This window comes from Maniola jurtina, chromosome 1 (assembly GCF_905333055.1).
Source record: "Maniola jurtina chromosome 1, ilManJurt1.1, whole genome shotgun sequence".
In the NCBI taxonomy this organism is placed as follows: Eukaryota; Metazoa; Arthropoda; class Insecta; order Lepidoptera; family Nymphalidae; genus Maniola; species Maniola jurtina.
The window spans coordinates 16,795,394-16,818,989 of record NC_060029.1 but is presented as its reverse complement, the minus strand read 5'-3'; the positions used below and the strand labels follow the sequence as shown (position 1 = coordinate 16,818,989).

At 39.7% G+C, this 23,596-nt stretch overlaps 1 protein-coding gene across 1 annotated transcript; it reads right to left on the bottom strand.

The window, feature by feature from the left end:
• Positions 1-397: 397 nt before the first annotated feature.
• LOC123864565 (nucleoprotein TPR-like) lies at positions 398-23,488 on the bottom strand. Its single transcript, XM_045905119.1, has 25 exons — positions 23,332-23,488; positions 22,347-22,555; positions 21,453-21,584; positions 19,466-19,554; positions 18,523-18,615; positions 18,032-18,092; positions 14,766-14,846; positions 14,123-14,640; positions 13,925-13,985; positions 10,486-10,581; positions 8,821-8,934; positions 8,297-8,371; positions 7,524-7,604; positions 6,941-7,081; positions 6,449-6,523; positions 5,709-5,801; positions 4,940-5,005; positions 4,512-4,622; positions 4,034-4,124; positions 3,617-3,735; positions 3,218-3,369; positions 2,286-2,423; positions 1,606-1,909; positions 1,232-1,348; positions 398-668 (listed from the first exon to the last, which is right to left on the bottom strand). The coding sequence occupies exons 2-25, from the start codon at positions 22,494-22,496 to the stop codon at positions 552-554; spliced, it is 3,075 nt and encodes a 1,024-aa protein (XP_045761075.1). The 5' UTR covers positions 22,497-22,555; positions 23,332-23,488; the 3' UTR covers positions 398-551.
• Between the last annotated feature and the right edge of the window lie 108 nt (positions 23,489-23,596).

The window sequence follows — 23,596 nt, the reverse complement described above, 5'->3', positions numbered from 1 at the left end:
GCCGTTTGGTACAGAGGTAGCTTGCATCCCAGGAAAGACATAGGATACTTTTTATACCGCAAAATCAAAGTTTCCACGGAAATTTAAATATTTTAATCCACGTGGATGAAATCGCATTATCTAGTTCGTAAAAATGAGATGAATAAACGAACGCGGTGAATAATCCCATCTCACGCACAAAGCGCATTGCACCTTATGAGTAAGCAAGAAGCTTCGTTTCCATGGCGTATCCTACGATATCTAATGGTTATGGGATTTTCGAGGACGGGTTGTGAGCCTAGCTGTTTGTTGGGTTGATCCCGTTGAGTCACACTCCCGTGAGTAACACTGACACAACGGGGGAAAATTCTTCTCGAGTCACAATGTGACACAAGAAAAATCCTCTTAAATCACAATGTGACTCAAGAAAAAATCCTCTTGAGTCACAATATGACACAAGAGGAATTTTATTTTCCCGATGAGTCACACCACTTTTGAATGTTCTATTTAAAGCAGCTGTTGTGGAAGCAATAAGACAGGTATTGACTATATCTATGGCTACTGTGTCTTGTCTATCTATCGACGTCCCTGCCGGCCGCGCCTCGCGACCATCGTTGGTGCGCTTCCGCGAGAGCTTCGTGTGCTCTCTCCACTCGTTCCAGAAGCTCGTCCGTTTGTGACATTTCTCCCTGAAACAAACATTTTACACACATCTTTATTAAAATATGAAATATGTATTACCAAAGAAAACATAACAAAACAGTACTTTACAGATATAGAAGGCTCATTAGGTTAAATTAAAACAAATAGGTACTTGTTACGACGCAATAAAGTGCAATTCAGCTCGCAATTCAGTGGTCCAAAGTTTTACAAACGCCTCTATTTCTATCGCATAAAAGTAGAATAGAATAGAACATATATTTTTATTCAAGTAGACTTTTACAAGTGTTTTTGAATCGTCAAAATAATTTACCACTGGTTCGCAATGCCGTTTCTACCGAGAAGGACCATCAAGAAACTCGGCGAATAGCTAGCAAACGAGCAGGTGGGTCACCTGATGTGTGATTACCGCCGCCTATGAATATTTGCAGTACCAGAGGAACCGCCAACGCGTTAACCGGCCTTTCAGAAATTTGTGTGTCCGCCCCTTGAACTTTTTACATTACCTCTGAAATCTTTTGATGCACGAATTCTATCAACATTAGCGGGGTATCCTGAGCCTACAGAAAATATTACCTACTAGAATACGTACGGTAGGCGTAGCCGTGTAGGAAGACAGGCGGTCGCTGGAGAGTCGCACGCTGACGCTCGCGTCGCTGCGTGCGGGACGCTGCGCAGACGATTCGCGCGTGCTCGGCCACTGGCAACGCTGTACAAATACTTCACATATGTTTGTGTTTCAACAGATCAATTCCTTCAGCTAATTCGACCCAAACTACAGGTCTAGAAATACATTCTCTGAACATTTCAACTCTCTACCTATCACAAATCATGAGAGACGCGCTGACAGACAGATAGACGGACGGACAGCTCACACCAGGGGCTTAGTAAAGGATGCCGTTAGCGTCCTTCGGCTACGGAACCCTAAAATGGCCAATAAGCTAATAATAGCTTTTCAACACTTACGATATCTCCACAGAAAGGTTTCTTTCTCAACAACCGTCTCGGTGGAGTGGGAGGGGCGGGACTGCTGGCTATCTCGCTCTCACTCGTCCTTAGAATAATTGTTTTTCTCGACGCACATTTAGAGCAGCCCGTCTCGCTCGCACTCACAAAACTGTGATCGCTGCGTCTCGCTTCAACGCGTGTTAGATGTTTGGAACAACACGGTTCGTTCTCATTGATGTCGGTATGTTCTGAGGGATTGCTCGCGCCTCGTTGTAATGTTTGTATCAATATTTCTTGCTGTTTTATCTTTTCCTCTAGTTCCCTGTAAAATGGAGGATCATGATATGAATTTAGAATGAACTTATCTACGCTTCAGCACTAGTAAGTTTGATGTGTAAATGCAAAGATGCCAAAAAGAACGCGTGTGCAGTTCAAGGTGGTATAAGTGAAACCTTTAGAAAACTAAACTTCCAGAGAATGAAACGAGTATCGGGTGTAGGCCAATTTTTTTTATTCTTATACAAGTTTACCCTTGACTGCGATCTCACCTGATGGTAAGTGATGATGCAGTCTAAGATGGAAGCGGGCTAACCTGGAAGGGGTGTGGCAGTTTTTATTAAACCCATACCCCTTTGGTTTCTACACGGCATCACACCGCATATTTATTTTAATATCGTTACCAAGTTTAAATGTATGACCTGTTTTTCTGCCTCTGCTTGTGCAGCCAGTGCCTCACACCGCAGACCGCGCGCCTCGCCTCCCCGCACAGTTCCGTGCCTCGACTCTGTGCCTCTTCCAGCTGACTCTGAAGCTCCTCAGCTAACTGAGCTTTTTCCCTGTTGAACAAACAACTACTTTAAGTAACTTTTAATTTAAACTTGCAAGCAAGAATAAAATTTAACCCATAAGTAATGTAAAGTAAAGGAGGGGTGGCGATAAGCTAAGAAATTCCAATTTTTCAAGTGACTATTGGAGCTGAACCACATTTTACGCAAACGCTAGCGAATTTACAAAATTCTTCGAAACAAGCAGAAACGTTGAAACTCAACACTTCGCACTTTCGCAGTTAATTCGCACTTTTAGTGCGAGTAGATTGGTTGTCGACCACACATGGATGCCAACATTCACGGATTCTCACTGTTAAATGTAAATCCACATTGGCGCACGCACACGAACTGTGCACACAACGCGCATCGAACATCTACGGACGCATCATTGTCTCTGTACATACTGTATGTCGGAACGCTAATCATCACTCCCAAAAACTCACGAACATGTGCACGCAAACAACTCGTGAACCCACACGTCCACATTTATTTGTGATGTTCTATTTATTAAATTTTTCTAACTTGCACATAAGATCTCTTAACTGTTTGGAGAGATTACTAACAGTGTTGCAATAAGCTCTGAATGGTTGAATGCAGCATCTTTTGGTTCTCTTCGCTCCCAGTACACGGTACTTTGGAATCCGATGAGGATGGTCGCATTTTTTGTTGCTTACTTTTCGATAAATCAGCCTGATTGGCTTCAATCAAACGAGAGCAAGGGCATTCATCTATTTTCGCGATTAGATTCGTCGGCACATTGTTCTAATGATGCGCGTTGCGTGCAAGATCAGCCTTAATATTACCTGTAATGTGTGGCCAGATGTCGACAATGTTCCCTGGCGCGTTGCAGTTCGGCCTCCAAGGCCCGCAGCCGACGCCTCGTGGTCGACAGCTGCTCGCGCCACTGCGCCACCTGTGAGGACAGGCACGACACTTCCTCACGCACTTGCCCGCTCTGTGGATATAACACCTCATGTTAGAAAACGTAGAGTCATGGGTCACGGCGTGCATCTGTTCGTGAGTTTTTGAAAGTGGGTAGTACAAAAATTATGTACGCGTTCATGACAGGCGTTCGATGCGTGGTTCGTGCGCGTGCGCAAGTATGGCTCCACCCTAAAATTTACCATATCAAAATATTGATCCGAAAAAGACCACAGGCGAACATGCTCTTATTTATATAAAAATACTCCTCCCTCACTTACCTCCTGCGCCATCACATCAGCTCTATTGAGTTCCTCGCGCAGCGCCTTCACGGCCGCCTCCTGCGCCGCGCACTGCTGCTTCACGCTCAGCAACTCCGATGACTTGTCCTTCAGGGCCGCTGCATTCATTAAGTAACAGAACAAATAAATGAGGAGCTGGCAAACAAAAAAAGTAGGTGCCTATTTTTTTTAATAAAGATTAAGTATATTAGCCATGCTAACATGCAATAATGACTAATATTCCCCTTTCCCCTCCAACTAAGCGCAAAGCTGTGTTAGGAGTAGGTACGACAATAGTGCAACGGGTGGGGTTTGAACCGCCGACTTAATTTTGGGTCACTGAATGCAAATCTGAATTAAATTATACATTGATACAAAGTACCTACCTTAAAGCTGAATGAATGTGTCTGGTCTTACCTTCCATTTGTTTCAATTTGCAGTTGAGGGCATCACACGTGTTGTCCTGCTCTCGCGAATTGGCTTCCAGCTCAGCTCGCACGTGTTGCAGCTTGCATATTACGAAAAATAGGAATTAGAACCAACATTCATCAAAATATGTGCCACACGGCATAAAAATAACATTTCCATAATTTTTTTATTCGATGGCAAGCTGGCCATTAGATGTGATCTCACCTAATGGTAAGTGTAAATTCAATCTAAGTAAGGTGGAATCCATACCTCTATGATATGATATTATGTGAATGATAAAAGAGCAACCGCCGAATTTCTTTCTTCTTCTCGGTAGGAAAGGCATTATGAACCAGTGGTAGATGTTTTTGACGATTCAAAAGTCTAATTGAATAAAAATATTTTGAATTGGATTTAATTGAATTAAGCCGATTCGTTAAAAACTACAACTTATAGAAGAAGAACAAATTTTCTCAAAAGGTGATACCTCTTGTTCCTTCTCATGAATTCTTGCTTGGTACTGTTGATTCATATTATTTTTAGTGTCCAAGGATTCTTCTAGGTCATTGATCCGTTGACGCAGCTCACCTATTTGTATCTGTAATCGTTAAAACCTATCTGAAAATCATGGTGAGGTTTTAAATTGTACAGAACCAATGTACAGGCAAAATCTCAAATTTTAGACCCAACAGCTGTTAGAGATATACATTAGGTACCTGTATAGGTACATGATAAGTGATAACTTATTATGTATAATTAATGATTTTGAAATCATCAAAAGGCTTCAAGGAATTCTATTAGAATACCTTAGATACAGAACGTTAGATGCCCACTTCGGGTCATTTACTCGAGGAAACAAAATTAACTGTCCATTGTATGAATAAGGTAGATAGATAGGGTAGGGACGTTTTGTACCTCCATCGTTTCGTTAATTTTCTTGAGCTTCATATTTTCTTCTTCCAATCCACACGTGCAGTCAGTCTGTAAGTAATTTTTTATTTAATTAGCAAATAATTAATTACGAAGTCAGAACTAAAAACTATTTTACATGTGGCAAATCAGTCCACACACACAACTTGGTTTAACGAACATTTTTTTTTGTACGAGTACCCGGAACCCTCGGTGCGCGAGTCTGACTCGCACTTGGCCAGTTTTTATATCCACGCGTGGTATACCCGATTATTTAGTTCTGAACATATTAAGTTGTTTAACATTTACACATGTTTGATTGGGGACAGTTATGGTTTGGGTGTTGTATTGCCAGTTATTTAATAAATTGTACTGTGTATGTCCATAAAATAAATAAAAAATTGGTTGTCTGTAAAGTCGGTTTACTGACGATAGTTGAACGTGACAACAAAGGCCGATTGTGCTTCTTTGTCGCTCGTTCCGCGCTCTCACTTGCACTTCAAGCCTTACATGGAACGACTCATGCGGCGTTACCTCAGAGCGAGGTAACGCCGCATGAGTCATGTTTTTTCGTGCGTGCAGCCGGCTCTATCGAATTATAAGACGTTGTCACGTCAAAAATTAAAATAAAACCTTGGGAATTTGAGCCCAGCTGAAAATTTTTATAACACGCCACACAAGGTAGAATTACAATACAAAGAAAAACCAAACAACGGCATGCAAAAGGAGAGTTAAAGCTCCAACATGCAGCATGCTATGCATGCGAATAACATACATTGAGCATGTCTCGTAACCGCAGCAGCTGGTGGGCGATGACGCGCAAATCCTCCGCCACGTCCCCCACACAGTCCTCGCGCTCCCACACACCCTAAGCCCAATCAAAACAACAATATAAACTTGTTCAAAAGGTTTTTATTTATTAAAACACACAAAGCAAGAAAATGAGGTAGGATACCTGACCTCAAAATTAATACGCTATGTCTAATACAAAATTGTATTTAAAAGTACCTCTTACAAAAAGCATAATAAACAATCAAACATTATACGAATCCCCATGGATTTGACTCCCTACTTATTTACACATGGCTTATAAACTTAGTACCTAATTTGAATTTTTTAAAATGAAAAGAGCAACCGCCGAGTTTCTAGCCGTTTCTTCTCGGTAATGCGTGTGTTCCGACCCAATGATAGAACCTCTTGAAGATTTGAAAGCACTTTTTAAAAGTTTATTTCAATAAAAAACGTTTCAATTCGAATAACGTTTCAATTTGAATAAAATTTCAATAATGGAGTTTCGTGCATCGATTATTCTTTTTTAAGATTAAATAACTTATTTCTAACCGAATTTACTTAAAGTTATCGATATGCAACTTTGAGACTTAATTTTTTTTAGAAATACCAATGGTTTGAACTCTGTTCTTTTTAAAATTAACACACCAGTTCTATGGAAATCATTAGTAAGTACTAGAAGATCACACCAAACGTTAGTGTCGTTAGATTGTTTCAAGTTTGTACCGAGTCATTGTTCTGCGAACTGTTCAAGAAGTTAGTTATCTCCGATTTTAAATTCTCTACTTCCATTGCAATATCCTGAAACAAAGCAAAGAAAGCCATTATATTATTATTCCATGGGCGCATTATTATACTTATTATTATTGAATGTGCGCAGTTTTTATTTCTATGGATACTGACTGTACTTGGTACCACTACGATAAAAGATGGCGACCTCAAAACAGCTATTCTGTTTGGCGGACATTTTTTTAATGCGTGTTAGGCTTGCGTTTGACGGCATTCGTGCTTATAAAAGCAATGATGAGGCTTAGGTTGGAACGCGCTTGCCTAGAAGATACATACCTATTCACTCTTGCTTTGAAGTATTTGCTTTAAAGTCGAAATTTTCGGCAGAAGTGATGTTTGAATATTATTACTTCGTCCGAAAAAAAGGCCTAAGTTACTCTAAGTCACGCCTAAAGAATAGACTTCAATAACATACTGTACTCTCCTCACCTGACATCGTTCCAATGAACATCTCTGAGAATGAACAGTGTTCTGTAAGCGACCAATCTGCTCGGATTTCTGTCGCTCCATCAGACGCATGTCCAGATACGACCTTCGTAGCATTGTTATGAGCTCCTCTTGTTTTGCTGACTGTGGAAACGGATTTTTTTAATATCATTCTAGGTTCGCTAGGTACATGATGTAATTTTCGATTTTGAGTTGGTATTTTAGAGAAAATTTGACATTTACTTCATCGTAACTCATCGCCCGCTAAATCGCACGCACGCATCGCACGGGTCTACTTTCAGAGTGATAATAATTGATAAGCGTTTGATCATATTCCACCAAGCTGTTAAAGTACGGATTGGCAGACTTCGCACACCATTGAGAACATTATGGAGAACGAGAGGTATGAAGGTTTCCTCACAATGTCTTCCTTCCCCGTTATATTAAATCTACAAGTGCGGGTTGAACCCTCGACCTCTCTAATAGGAGGCGAACTTTTTAACCGCTGGGTTATCACGTCTCATTTTTACTTACTCATATTTATAATCGCTCAACTCAATAAATAGCTTCTGCAGTTTATACTCACTTCATAAAAACACTCCCGATACAGCTCTTCGATCACAGACAGGTTGTCTCGCAGGGTGTTCACGATTTTGTGGTCCATGACCTAAAATTCACCCCGCCATCTTTATTATTATTAGTCTTAAAACTTAAAAGTGGTCATATTCAAATAAAATATTAACGACTTAACACAATATTATGTCCTTTGAAAATTTCTCCGATCGTAGTCTCACAACTCGCGACATAAAAGCTTTTTTTTTTAATTTCATTCGACAATATTAAATTGGAATTCGTCAAGACTAAGAGTCAAGACATCTTTGACTTTGCGGTGACAATAGAATGTATTCTACCTGTGAAAACCTGTTATTAGCTTTAAGTCAGTTAATTTTAAGACTACCTATTTCGTTTTATTAAGCTGTCGGTTTTCCAAATAAAATAAAAGCCAAAAAAAATATTTCTGGTAGTAAAATACTTTTTATTTAACTTTAAAAAAAAATTATAGCGGCTATTTTTAATTCCTAAAACAAGTCATGATTTTAGTTTTGTCTTTTTATCTCCTTTTCTGTTTTATGAATTCTTATTTTCGAAGCAGCGGTGGTTCTAGAAGAGACCATTACCGCTTAGGATAAAGTATGGTCACTTCGAGATTTGTGCCTTATGAGTCATTTTCTTTAAACCTTTTAAGTAAACTTCAACTAACATGTCTCATACATCAAAAACTGTTGCACGTGACATGCACGTGTCAAAACAACGCGTTTAAAATAGTCTCACTGAAATAGCACCCTACGCCCTACCTACCTGCAGGTCGGCCGCGGACGACACATCAGTCATCTCGATATGACACCCGGCCGACGAACTCCGAGTAGTAAACAACTGAAACAAACCACTACAGTTAAAAACAGTACACCTTACCAGCCTTAGTACACGCCGACGACTTCGAGTTATGAAATATATTTCGACTATCGAAAGTATATCATACCTCTGTGATCGAAGACAATAAACTATTAAACGTACTTAATTAAAAAAAAATATTCAATCAAACTTTTACAAGTAGGTACTTTTGAATCGTCAAATGCAACCGCTGGTTCGGAATAACTAGCCGATACCGAGAAGAATAAAAAAATTCAAACTTTATTGCTATTACTTCGTGATTTTCCTTCGACAAGCTTCTTCAAGTATTTTATAAGTTCTACTAACATTAGGAAGTGATTCTAAACCAGCTTGCAAGATTTGACCTAAGCAAGAAAACTAGCATACAAACATTGCAAGTTAAATAAAAGGTTGTAAAGAGGTATGGCAATGTTCTAGTTGACATAACTTACGGCGGTTTGCTGCGCCTGGTGTTTGTGTGCTTTGGCGGTGAGGGCGGCGATGCGCGCCTCGGCCAGCGCCAGACTCTCGGCCTGGACCCGCACCGTTTCCTCTTTGTTCTTCAGCTGACAAAATAATACAATACAATAGAAAAAAATAGACGCGATTTTTTTTTCTTTCAAGGCATGCCTAATCAGTTTAAAATAACGGACATTTGGATTAGACACCTAGGTAAATGGAAAAAACTGATTACTGAACCGTAAATCGTCACGCGTCACGAATCAACGTTCTCACATTATCTCTCGTCCCGCTCACTCGTATCCATGCGCCTTTCCTATGGAGAAGAACCAGCAAGAAACTCGGCGGCTGTTCTTTTCAAAACCAAATTACGATATTATTAAGCCATGAAAGTACCTAAGTTATCGTAGTATCCTTGCTGAAGCTTGTCACGCATTACTAAAGAATCTACAACGAAGATACTACCTAGTGCGTCAGATGTAGAGAATATTCGTAAAAATTGTCATTCTCATAACTTAATAAGTAAATATAAAAGAATGTTAAAATAAGTTCGCGACAGGTTGGCAAGTGAGCGGGTTAATTCAGATACAAGTTAGCCCTTGGCTGCAATCTCATCAATGGTAGGCAAGTGATGATACAGTCTAAAATGGAAGCGGGCTAACCTGGAAGGGGTATGGCAGTCTTCGTTAAGCCCATACTCCTTTGGTTTCTACACTACATCGTACAAACCAAAAAACACAACAAAAAAAAAGTCACCGAACTCAGCACCTGTCCACGCTTGTATCCGGTAGAGTTTGGAGGAGTATCTGATATTTATTTCGATGCAGCAAGGGATACACCAGCGGATGTTGCCCAACACTTAAGCGGCCAATCCCCCCTCGGTATTATAAGAACACAATCATTAGCTATGGATATTTAATGGGCTTAGTGGAGATTAGTTTGGAGCAGTTATAATTAAGCAACCTCTAAATAAAGCCCGTATTAAAAGGGTTCAGATTTCAGATATTATTTGGCTGTTGTGCTCACAACTACTTAATTAATAAAATTGATACATCTGATGGCCAGTGATCTCGACTTCATGCGTGGTTTTAGCTTTTTAAGGAACAGTCAGTAAATAGTCGAAAAACCAAGAGATAGAAACCAGAAAAATTAAACAAATGTCTTGGTGGCTTTTCAGATAGGTTCGTAAGCGTTCTCCAAGATTTTGAAAATCACCATCAGGTAGCTACTTGGGGCTGGGGGTATATGAAGGGATGCACTGAACTTCTACTTGAAAAGTAGGCGGTACCTACTTGTAAGAGTATGTACTATGTAGACAACGTAAACTCTTTGGACAGAGTATAAACCTTGCTTACATTATTGTTCACCATAAAAATATACTATGTTATACAAAAAATGTAGGTAATAGATATGAACAATGAAGATCGCTATTTTAGCGATCAGGCTGCCTGTTGCCTTATCGCTAAAATAGCGATCTTTTTCAGGCAACCTTAGGCCAGAGGATTTTTTAAAAGAAAGCTTCTAGTAAAGTATCTTCAATAATTTCATCTTTAATCAATGCAACAGATAACTTCTACTACAGACAGTTCGAAAGCTATAAATATCGGCCACCCATTGAGCGCAATCATCTAATACTTAATACCTAAAGTTACACTTACTATCTGCATAGTGGCTAGGAGTTTGGTCTCGAGAGAGTGCGCCCGCGCAGCCTCGCTTGCACTACTGTCGGCCACGCTGTGGGCTCCTAAACTCTCCTAAAACAAAAAAAAATCTTTGATGATTGTATTGGACAAACCGTTTTAATGATATAACTACCTACTTATACCTAATGCATCTACTTTTCCTCCGAAACTATGCTCACTAACTTAACAAATAATTATAAGTTCCGCTCAGGGGTGGAGGGTGTGGCTGTGTTGGGTGGTTGGGTGATTGGGTGGTTTCATCACCCATCCAATGACTCGCTACCCCACCGGTTTATCGCCTTCCAGTTTGGTGACGGGCGAGGGAGATGTTGAGTATGGGGAACGTGGAGAGGGACCAGTGGAAGATGCAGACGGGGAGATCCGTGGTTCACAGTGTGGTCCTCGGGTTGGTTGGCATGCTGTGGTTCCGGCATGCCTCTAACGTTGTTTGGGGGCGCGTAGTGTCCCAATGGTGGGTCTGCTGCAGCGGACATCCACTGGCGGAGTAACGAGGTGTTGACGGTCCCCTGTGCTCCGTCGTCAGCGGTGGGATGGAACTTCGGATGGAACCGGAGACCACGATCGGAGAGAGATCAAGCTCGGGACAGAAGTTGGGTTCAACGGCTTTACAACAACGTTACAAGATATAATATGAATGTCTTTTAAATTACACTGATTTGATGGACATCCTTTAGTCAAAACCAGTCAATGGGTACTCTACAGAAAAACGTCTTAGAGAAATTAAAATTAGATGTGACTAAATGTCTTCACAATTTGCTTAAAAATATGATTCAATTTTTCTCCAAACAAAATGCGAAATGCTCAGGAAAACTCACTTTGGTAAAATCACTTGTGTCAGAGTCCCCACACACCAAGAGTCCGTTGAACATCATTTTGCCGGCAACGTGTAAATAAACATCAGCCGTTCTCAATATTTGTAAACAAACGCCTAACACTCGCCAGTAAATGCACTACGCCACTTCAGTTACAAGATTTACAGTTACTATTTAAATGTATTTAGGCCTACTTAATTTGTCATAAACTATAGTAGGAACCTAATTAATAGGCCCCTAGACGCTTATTGCCTTTTATATTTAGTGGTAGTAGACTGAAGGAAGACCTTCAAAGAGAATTAGTCCCAAAACCAAAAAAAAACATTAGATACGCGATCTCTACCACTCTCTCATGAATTTTTCACCTAAATCCAGAAAGTTTTCAAACTTATTGGAAACCAATCAATCATCCAGAGCAACTAAATGAATTTTTGACATTTAAGAAACTGGTGTTACTTCAGCAATTCCAATTTAAACGCAAAAAACTCTTCTGAATCAAAACAATCAACTTATAATGTCCACTTTATCGTAAGCTTCAATGATCCGTGAACGTAAACGCAACGCATCGAGTCTGCGTTCAGAGATGCACTGGGGTTGGACGCTTATTTTTAGCAATTCTTATTTTGTAAATAGACGTTTTGATTTGGAGTGACGGAAGGGCTCTGTCCTACTTGTGTGGGGATCTCTGACCTGCTATACGGCGTGTACGGTATGTTTTCAGTTTAGTATATCACTTCTACCTTTAGTATCTGATGATGGTCTCTTAAATCCTACTACCTAAGCCCTAATTTCGCCAAAAAATTCAATCTATAACTAAATGATGGATGCAAGAAACAGTTAAAAATTATTTTGCTATAATCCGCCAACAGGATAAATCTGTATGGTCAAACATGCAGTTACAAGCTAAGCACCGCTTACCTCCCCAACCAAGCAATAAAGCCAAGTTCCCAAGCAAGCACTGCCACCACCATTCACATGCAACACCACACAAGACTTTTCCACTACTCTCGACGCACGTTTCGCCCCGACACCGGAACATCCTCAGGAGATTTCGACTTTACAATGCTGTATTGTCAAGTCATGTCAAATGCTGTATTGTCAAGTCATGTCAAATGATGGATGGTCTGGAAACATTCGCGGCAAGGCCCTTGACGGTTGTATTCATTGAGATTTAGCTACCTATTATGATTCGGTGTTTGGCATACAGATTCACTGATTTATGGATTTATCATTAACATCAGATAATAATAGTGGAGCGAAGATATCCGGATAGTGGTGGTAAGGATCGATTAGATGCGAAAGGCCGACGATAAGAATTAATAAGAACGTTGATTGTCCAAAACAGTGGTGATGGTGAGACAATAAAAAATAATCAATGAGTCTTTTGGATTTAAAGAAACTAGTGTTCCTATATCTCTAATCTTGTCTTGCGCCATCAACTTTCATTAGTATAATTCCACGAATTCGAAACTTTTTACAAAACAAAACAGTCTTGGCTGAAAGAAATAGGTATGTCTGGCGGAAAGCGTCGCGGAATGCGGTTCGTTAGCCACAACTACAAAGTGATCACGGCTTCCGATGACACGGATGTTTCGTCACACCCGCTCATTAAAGAAGACGTACGCTCATGATGAAAATTCGAGGAATAGGTAGATACTCTGAAGAGGAACGACTCATTAAAATTCAGCACAATATGGAAAACTGGTAACAAACTTACGAGTAAGTTAGATGCCAACTTTCATCGCGTAGGTATATTTTTTACTAAATCAACAAACAACTGCAACCAACGACGGGACTAGGGCGATAGAAATTATTATTTATTGATCGACGGTGCAATGTAATGTTATCATATCTTGCTGAATTTTAGTAGATTTTACATACTGATATTTGTCAATTACAAAGAGCGGTTTTTCATTAAAAAAGCTGTCAAGACTCGTCATCGAACGAGCTGGGTTAACTTACAAGCTGTTACGCAATTAAAACGGATGATAATTTTCTGCTAAATAAATACTAGCATCACAAAAAAATGCAGAAATAAGGAAGGCTAATTATCATGAAGCAATGAAAAATACTTAGTTGGTCCATGCCGTATTAAGCTAAAATATAAATGAAAAAGATTTTAGCTAAATTCGAAATTGGTAACTGTTCGAAAAACTTTCCAAATTTCACGAAACTCAGCTTTTCTCTTCACGTGTACCCAAAATCGGGTTATCTAACATGCTGCTACAGTGGAAACAGGTCATATCATGGCCCATAACTTTGACTATCAACTTTATTATTTGTCCGCGTGCCAAGTCGGAAAGACGCCCAATAAATCAACATTACTAACATCGATGTCACACTCCTTTCCGGAACGTATAAAGATTTTGTTTTTAGATTCATGTCATTTATCTACGTCAATACTATTATATTTCTTACATAAATCACCTTAAGGTTTTGGGTACAAAACCCGGCGGACTGGGCCAAAAAATTTAAAGGGTCTTTATCAATAAATTCTTAGTAGCAGCCAGGAATCAAGAAATTGGTTATGTTACTGGTTGGTAATAATTGATCAATTCTTTTGTTCGAATCGGAATACTTACATTAAGTTTCATAGTATCACAGCTTTCACTTTCATTTGAATGCTTCGTTTTCTTTGTTTTCCTGTGAAAATACACACTTTTGCATTTTTATAAATATGGGTATTGATACGTGGGAATGGTACATAAGTAGACGGTATGAGATCGTTGGTAAAGAGTATTGTTTTGCTAATCTACAACTTAAAATACAATTTTACTCACTTATCAGCAGTAGTATCTCTTCTTATCCCTTTTTTCCTGAATGAATTGCCAGTGTTATCTCCACTCCGCTTAGCCGTTATCTGCGCAAGAGAGACGTGACGATTTTTGGATTCTATTCCATCATTCTGAGCACCACCATTTTCAGCTCTTTCATTAGCTGTCGATGCTTCTATGTTAGCTTTTGATGCGGCTTTTGCAAATCTCTTTTCTTTCCCATCTATATTTTCTTTTGAAGCTTCTTTTCTTTCATTTTGGGATTCTTTGTCAACTAGATTTTCATCTTCACAATCACATTCCATTGCTTCGATTAATATCAGAGTTGAATGACCATTGTCATTACTTTCTGCTTCTTTACCGATATCTTTTCTTTTCTTATCTGCTTGTGGTTTCTTTTTCACTCCTCTATCAACGACCGATGGTTCGCTTTTAGGTTGATGTTGTAATATAGAGCGAGGTGACAATTCATGGTGACTTTCATTTAAAGAGCTATCCGTTAATAGAAGAGGTGGCGAAGGTGGCTGCAAGAGAAAACAAATTGTTTGACTTGCCAAGTTGCCATATACCTGAGAGCTCAAAGCGTCGGTAAACTACGCGAAAAAACAGTCATCTTTATAACAATAATAAGTTTAAATGAAAAACTCACATGTTCCACGACGGATTCCCTACTTTCATCCAAGGTCATCTTTTCGTGACTCAAATTAGGCGTAGAAGTTACCATCTCAAGCTAAACCAAACACACCATAATATTATAGAATCCAATATTAAGGAAGAGTTTAAAAGCATAATAATTATCATTGAAATCTGAATGAAAGGTTGCATATTGGTCCAAACACATATTGGAATAAAATGGTTAGATGCTTACCTTCATACTCGTTAAATTCTGAGGGTTAGATCTATAGAGCGACTTCGATTTTGATTTGACTTTGTTCAGACACTGTTAAAACTCTCGTTTTAACAGCCAGCCGTATAACACTGTCTCCAGCGTTATACGACTGGTATAAATCTGTCTTGTTTCAACTGAGACTTAAGTCTAAGCAAACTCAAAGTGCGATCTATCGATTTCAAGTTTCAACCTAAGTCAAGACGCATTAGATTATACTAAAATCATTTAAATTTAACAATTTTCAGAAATTCCTAAAGAAGTAGAAAATATTAGAACAATGTTCAATGAATGATTGTCGTAGGTATACCTTAGTAATAAAATCCTAGAGCATCAAATAATACGGAATAAGCGCTAACATAGAATATATTTTAATGTAAACAAACTAAATCACTCATCTTTAAAGGACATATCATCTCCTGAAGCATTGTAGGAGCGTCGGTCCCAGTTGGCACTGGTGTCCATTTCGGGGCGAACTCTACGCTTCCTCCTCGGCTGTTGCTGCACACAGGATATGGTGAGGGAGTCGAAAGATCCACATGCTTTGCGTTCGTTCTCGTTGTCCCTTTCCTTCTGGAGTTTCTGACTGTTTGATTCTGTTACTTCTTTGAGCTGTTGGAAAACACATAATACACTGAAACTTAAGTCAAAATTATGAACCACGAGGAAACAGCAGCACTAATGTGCTGGATTTGTAAAAAAATCATTTGTCTATATGTAGGTAATACCTAACTGTTTCATACTTTGAGAGTCTCCTCTCAGAATGGGAAGAACGACAACAGAATGACAACAACGCAAGCCATGTCCAGATGAGTAGACTTCACGTAAGTAGGTACACAACATTTGGGAACATTATGGAGAACTTTCGGGCATGGAAATTTTCTTCCGAAAAGTTACAGGTGCGTGCTTGGGGTCGAACTACCGAGCTTCCGATTATGAGGCGGACATGTTAACCACTAGGCTATCACGGCTCTTATCACCTTGGCCTTAGCCTTGCGTAGCTGCTGCCTCATCTCCCGTATGATCTCGTCCTTGAACTGCGCGCGCAACGCGGCCACGTGGCACTGCTCGTCCAGCGCTGCGCACACGCGCTGCATCGCGTGGATTTCCTCCCTCAGCGCCACGTTCACTTGCCGAAGCGAGCGGACGTTTTCATTGCTCGGCTGAACAGGAGAATCTGTATTCCTTTATTTGTTTTGGGTTATTTCGCACGTTGTGTCGAACATTAGCAAGTCGACAGGTATGGCTAACGTAGCATAACAGACACGCAATTCTGTAAGAAAAACGTATTCATCGTAATCGGAAGCAAAGTCTGACCCTTGATTGGCTGTGAAAAACGTGCACAGCGAATTCAACCTAGAATTTTCTATCATGCATAACGATGTAAGTATGTTAAATAATTTAAAAGTAAACACTGCTTGCAAATTCCGCACTAATACTAAAGTTACATAGGGATCCTATTAAGAAGAAGCCAACAGAATCACTAAACCTTTGTACCGAATTTGATCCAATAATTTATCTTTTCAATATTGTCAATGGCTTTCCATTCAGCTTAGACTGGTTTTCTAACGGGATCATTATTATCAATCGATATACATCCACAACTCGCATAGGTCTTTTGTAGGAGCTTCCACACGCCACGGTCTTGCGCTGTCGCCATCCATCGGTTCCCTACGATTCCGCTTAATGTTGTTTGTCCACCTTGGGGGTGGTTTACTATGCTTGGAATTTCTCTACATATTCAAATCAGAAATGAGGAAATCCGTAGAACAACAAGAGTAACCAACATAGTTCAACGGGTTCCAAAGCTGAAGTGGCAATGGGCAGGGAACACATAGTTCAACAAGTGTAAATTAAAAATTTATAACACCCCCGACAAGTGAAGGTTACAGTAACTAGAAAAGGGCTGATAACTTTCTAAAGAATGGACCGATTTTCTTGGATTATAGCTATAAACTATCTTTCAAACAATAAAAACTAAATTAAAATCGGTTCACTAGTTTAGGAGCTACGATGCCACAGACAGATAGGTACACAGATACACACGTCAAACTTATAACACCCCCCTTTTTGGGTCGGGGGTTAAAAAAACGTAAAGGTTGGAATGACCTCGTACCGGAAAGCGCAGAGTTGGAAGACCGCCCACCATGTGTAAAGATTAATCTTCTTATACTAATATACTAATAAATAAAATTGGAGTGTCTGTCTGTAATTTCGAAATAAGTACCACATATTAAGGTCATATGGTTATTTGAACGATACCATAACTGAATCACACGTTTTTAAAAATTTTGTCTGTCTGTCTGTCTGTTTGAAAAGGCTAATCTTTGGAACGGCTGAATCGATTTTAACGGGATTTTCACATACAAGTAGAGGATTGACCAGGGTGTAACATAGGCTACTTTTTTAACTGACTTTCAAGAAGAGAGTTGTGTTTTTCTACCTATGTACACCGACATCTCCGAAATTTCTGAACCGATTTGCGTTATTTCTTTTTTAATCGATAGAGGAACTTTGCGACATTGTTTCATACAAAATTTGGATTCCAACTCCTCAATCCTGATGCTGCAGGGGATCTAACCAATCCACGCGGGCGAAGCTGCGGGCATCAGCTAGTGTAGTATAAGAATGCTACCTTGATGCTGACCTCCATCTGATGCAGAGGCTCCTGGTAAAGCTCGGAGTCCTTGCGCACTAACGCGCCGTATTCCTTCACAGGCTCTGCGTCGCGACATCGCTGCCACCAAAAGACAACTTTTCTATGCTACATCACTTTTCGTTTTAGTTTCAAAAGTGAAGAAAAAGTTACTTTTGCTTATCTTTCCAAATGGAGAAAGCTTAGAAGTTGAAAGCTATGGTGATATGGGATAAGATTTTTAGGCTAATCGTACTCCTATAAAAATATGTTCATATGCTCAGCGGTAGATTTAAAGAACTGTTAGTTGCTGATATGTGTGTGGACCAATAAGCATACCTATTCTACTCGTTAAACTATGAGTGATTCATGCCATGAATGGGTAGGTACCTACCTCTCGAGTCCCTGAGCAGCAAATATCAACCATAACTTCAGCATCTTTCTTTGACACATCCCTGCAATAAAATAGATTTTACATAGAGATAAAAAACTTTCTTAAATCACGCTAATATTATAAAGGCGAAAGTTTGTGCGTGTGTTACTTTTTCACGCAAAAACTAATAATCGATTTGGATATATCATTCCAAATAATATCCCAGATTAACATAGGCTATTTTTTATTCCGGAAAATCAAAAAGTTCCCACGCGATTTCAAAAAACGTAAAACCACGCGGACGAAGTCGCTGGCATCAGCCAGTAGTATAATATAATAATTCTACCTTGACTTTGAATATTATAATGCAAGAATTTTCTTGCATTATAATGTATCATAATGCAGCAAATGCTCTACACTATTTTTCCTCTATCGAGTGCAGTAGCTAGCTACCTACGTCATTTTACTACTATCAAGGCAAGTATAGAGTTGTAAAAAAAATTGATACGAACGGCGAATGGTACATGCTATTGGATAATTCATTTCTCAGCGTTAAAATGGTCTGCTCATATTGTTGCATGTCCTTATTCAATCTTTTTATCTCTCTGAAACAACCAAAAAAATTTAAGCAGTCCCAAAAGTAGCTGTATCGCCTTATATAATCAAGGTGGCTATTCAAACGCATCTCAAAAGGCAATTATGAATTAACTACTGGCGACGCTGAGTGCGTGCTTATTTCATTGATCAAATAAGTATTGGGATGTCCATGATCCTATGGATGGATCCTATGTCCCTTATATGTAGGTGGGATAGACATCGTTTACATGTAGTGGTTTTGACTTTGAGCTACATCCTTGACGATTTTGGCGGAGCTCGTAAGGATAGGGATGATTTGATCTCTATCCTCATTCCTCACGACCTCCACTGGAACCTTCATGATCAACCCATTTCCGCCCCACTACTGAGTACGGGTCTCCTCTCAGAATGAGAAGGGCTTAGGCCATATTATAATCTGCCACGCTAGCCCAATGCGGATTCGCAGACTTCACACACCTTTGAGAACATGGAGAACTCTCAGGCATGCAGGTTTCCTCACGATGTTTTCCTTCGCCGTTAAAGCAAGTAATATTTAATTGCTTAAAACGCAAGTTAGTGGTGCGTGCCCGGGATCGAACCCCCGACCTCCGATTAGGAGGCGGACGTTCTAACCACTAGGCTATCACAGGCCTTACAGTAAGAAATATCCACTGGAACCTTACAGTAAGATTTATTTAGGCTGACTCCCTTCCCTGGGCGTTCCAGCCTAGAGCTTGTCGTGCTAGTTTGTTGCTCCCTTCTTTGAACATTTACGACGTAGGTGTATTGGAGATTCCTTACCTAATTCGAAATCAACTACAACTCAAATGGCGCAAGCTGTACCTACCTACTAAGTTTTTAGTAAGGTGCATTATTTACCTGTCTTTAGTAACGTTTTCCATTTTGAGTGACTCGTTTAGCACCTTCATCTCATTTACTTTCCCACACGCCTTTTTGTCCATATCCCTCTACAACAAATTCTCTTGTAAGCCGTGCGAACGAATCATATAAATTATCAAATTAGATCTCTCATAATTTCAGGTATCCTAAGCGTCAGATTTTGGACTTCCTATACCTACCCTACTGTTTAAATGGTTTTAAAAGTGAAACAAATCTTAAAACTTTTAAAATAGGTATACCTACTTATTTAAGAGAAAATTCATTCTTCACAGATTCCATTCGTAATAAGTACCTACTCTATTTCTAAAAGATTTACTTCTAAATTCTTAGAAAGGTATTCATAAAATTAAAACAAAATGTTATGTTACAAAAATTCTCCAATTTATTACAAAAATATAGATCTAAAACAATAAAATATTAATACAATAACAAGCAACACGTCCAAAAGTTAAAAATTATATCAAAAAATTAAATCGGTAAATACTCTAGAAGAATTTGTAATTTTTACTGTTTTTGCCGCGCTCTGGTTTCAAACTGTTTCGTTTTACGTCGCCCTGCTCTAACTCCCTGTGAGACCTGGAACAAAGGCATAATAAATTGCTTAATTCTCTAATTGAAAATAATAATATAGGTAATTCAAGTTTTAACCATGAAGCAACAAAAATAGGTCAATAAGAGCCTGAAAGAGAAGTTGAAGGGATAAGCGACCAAAAATGGCAATAATTCATCGCTAGATAAAAACAATGCTGTCAAAATAACCAATAATTGTCTTGTACCTATTTATAGTGTCATAAATATATAGATCATGTATTTCTGATGGTCATTTTTGGATCATCATAATAAAATGGTAACACAGTCCGTTCGCAAATCTATATGTGGACAAAATCTAAAATACTTATATGTATAATTAGGTTCAGTAAGCCAACTTGTGGCACTTCACTTGTGCTACGCAAACAAAATCACCGGTTCAAAAAGCAGATAAGCAAAGCTGGCAAGAAACTTAGCAGCTACTTTCAAAAACACAATGTTAGGTACCTACTATGTTATATTGTACCTATCAATAATAATAAAGGAAATTAAAGAGAAAGGTGACTGGTAAACTCACCATAATACAGAACCAAATATATCTGACTCCGTAATCTCGTTGAAATGAATGCCGTCAATGGTGCAGTAGTCGAACTCTCGTAGTCGTCGCAAAACCTCCAGAAGTCCGCGAAGATCAGAGTCCTTCCGAGACAATCGTTTGCGCAGGACCGCCGCTTCTGCGCGAAGTTCACACTCGATCTGTTCATGCAACAAGGCTTAGGTCAACTTTCAAGGTCTTAGCATGTTTCTCGAGGGGTCTGTTTTGTTTTAAAGTTTTCCAGATCTCTTAAAAATACTTCAGGCACGATGAAGGGTTGTTCTTCTTCAAACTTCAAACATACTAGGTATTCGCCTTACTTCGCTTATGTTGTAGTTAAAAACACATCACTGGATTTGAGCAAACTTTTACCTTGGCATAACTCGGAATTAAAATAGCTCACTTTGAGGATAATTTGACTTGATTTGCCATTGTGCACTATTTCTTTAATATTTTTTTATGGATTATACGTTTGCAAAGTTAAACTTAACGCCTTTTGAACATAAAATAAAATGTTTTAGGTTGATAGTAAAGCGTAGATATTGCCAAAGGATCTCCAGGATAATAATAATGTCCTCCCAACCGAACTTTAGCCACGGCGGCAACCAATCTCAATGGTGTGGTCTCACTATGCAAGTTGTTGGTTTGTCCTTCAATCACGTCATAACGGAACAACGAATCGATGTTATTTTGGCATGGGTATAGTTAAAGACCTGCAGAGTGACATAGGCTACTTTTTATTCAGGATCAGGCCAGGATGGTGGGTGTACCTATGATTTCCAAAAAGGTCCAAACTAGATTAGAGATAACTGAACAAAGAGTTCATAAACTACAGGTACTTACCTCAGAGTGTCTGCGTCGCTCAAGTAATAGACGAGATGTGACTTCTGTCTCTAACTCCTCGACGGTGCGTGTGAGCAGCGTGTTCTGGCTCACCAGGTCGCTGACCCATGACTGAAGCAGTTCCACCTGCTTCTGCGACAGAAATGAGGCTGGTTACTATTGTAACCTCTTTGACATAACCTTTGTAAGAGTTTCCTATTGACAATATTATTATACTGCTCATAATTGTACCATATTCAACAGCTTGTGGCAATATGAGCCACCATAAATTCCACGGACACGAAGCGATTTGCCTCCTCGTTTCTAATTCGAACCGCTAGGATGTGGAACGCCCCCGGCATCAGTTTTCCCTTCCAATAATATGGGTATGTTCAAGTTAACAATGAATATAGGCATCTTCTAGGCAAGCGAGCTCTAAGGCGCCATCTCCACGGGCGAGAGTATCGCGACTAGGTCGTCCTACTATCGTCGGATAATCTCCACGGTACAACGATAATTCAGCCAGCGTGTCGTCGCGACTCGCAACGATACGCCACGAGACCGCAACGGATCGCCGCGTGACGTGACCGCAACGCTTTGTTGGAACTCTCAACTGTGGCGTAACGTGAAAGTATCGCCGCGAAACGCGACGAATCCGCGACGTTATATCCATCCAGAGTCACTTGTATCGCCCTGTAGAGACAGACCCCGTACAGTTAATATCGGATTTGGCGGCACGGCGAGACTATCGCCGCGATACTCTCGCCCGTGGAGATGGCGCCTTAGGCTGCATCATCACTTTCAAGCAAGTCTGATTGCAGCCAAGTGCTAGTCAATAAATTTTTAAAAAATAGGTTTCCATCCCAGACGTACGAAGCTTCACTTCAATAATAAATATTATATCATTGAGGATACCTGCAACTTTTGACTGCCTCCAGTCCTGTTGATAAGCTCCATCTTTTCCTCGTAGGCCCTCTGCACGTCCTTCAGCACGGCGAGCGTGGGCCCGCCCTCGCATACGCAGCGCTCCGCCTCGGGGTCCACCACATTATGGCTATTCTCCATTGTTTCCACTTATAAGTCTGTATAATGACTATTTGCACCTCTAACACTAATTCTGAGATCTATAGAGTATACTTTTACTTAGGTCTGACTTAAGACACTGTTAAAACGAGACAGCGTTATATCGCTGATATAAATCTGTCTCTTTTTAACTTAAACTTAAGTCTGAGCAAAGTCAAAATGCGCTCTATCTCAGCCTAAACGTGAAAGCTACATTGCAATTATCACAGTACTAATCCTTTTACCTTCCACCCAGAACCAGAACTTCACCTTGTCATCCTTCACCATTCTACCACAGAACAGCTAGAAACAGTGAACGTTGGCATCCTTATCTGATCAACATATGCCATCACGAAACTTGCATTGAGTTGAGTTGAAATTGAGGGAGAACCAATTGAATTTTTGCTCAAGATTTCTGATATGAACCGCTAAGGTGTGGAAACGGGAATGGCCTTCTGACGTCTGTTTCCTGTCACGTAGGTATAACCTAAATACCTTCTACAAGAGTGAATAGCCACATTCTGGGCGCGCCTCAACTTAGACCTCATCATAGCTTTTTAGGGTTCCCGAAGCGTGTCAATGTAGTTTAGCAATCCGCATTTGGCCAGCGTGGTAGACTAGGGCCGAATCCATCTTATTCTGAGAAGAGACCGCGCTTAGTAGTGGGCCAGCATGGCTTGATGATGACAAGCGAGTCGATATACCAGAAACTTGCAACTATCCATTTTACGCACAAACTTCAGTTTAGTAGTTTCTGCGTGAAAGACTAACAAACATACACACATACATACACACATAAACTTTCGCCTTTATAGTATTAGACGATCGTGCGCAATACAATTCTGGGTTATCTAGATTAGGTTTCACTAATTTTCTGCAAAATATCCGCCAAAATACCTTACACTATGTTACAATACCATTGTTTTGCAATTGACTGATTTTGTCAGTTAAATCAGACAATTTCAGATTTTGCTTTAATAGTAATGAATAAAGAAGTTTTTAACGTTAAAAAGTTCCAAAGCATCGTAATCCATATTATGGTCCAAGAGATCGTGGCAATTTTTAAAGAGGTGCTTGACCAAAATTGTAAAATTCTCTACCTT

Bases quoted from the DNA above. Each gene is read 5' to 3' on its own strand.
- LOC123864565 (XM_045905119.1), bottom strand. From the start codon at position 22,496: ATGGAGAATAGCCATAATGTGGTGGACCCCGAGGCGGAGCGCTGCGTA. The intron at 21,585-22,346 runs GTATCCTCAATG...TTTCTGTCGCAG, and splicing joins GAGGCAGTCAAAAGTTGCAG to AAGCAGGTGGAACTGCTTCA. The intron at 10,582-13,924 runs GTAAGTATTCCG...TTTTTGTTTTAG, and splicing joins GTGATACTATGAAACTTAAT to GAGAGTTTAGGAGCCCACAG.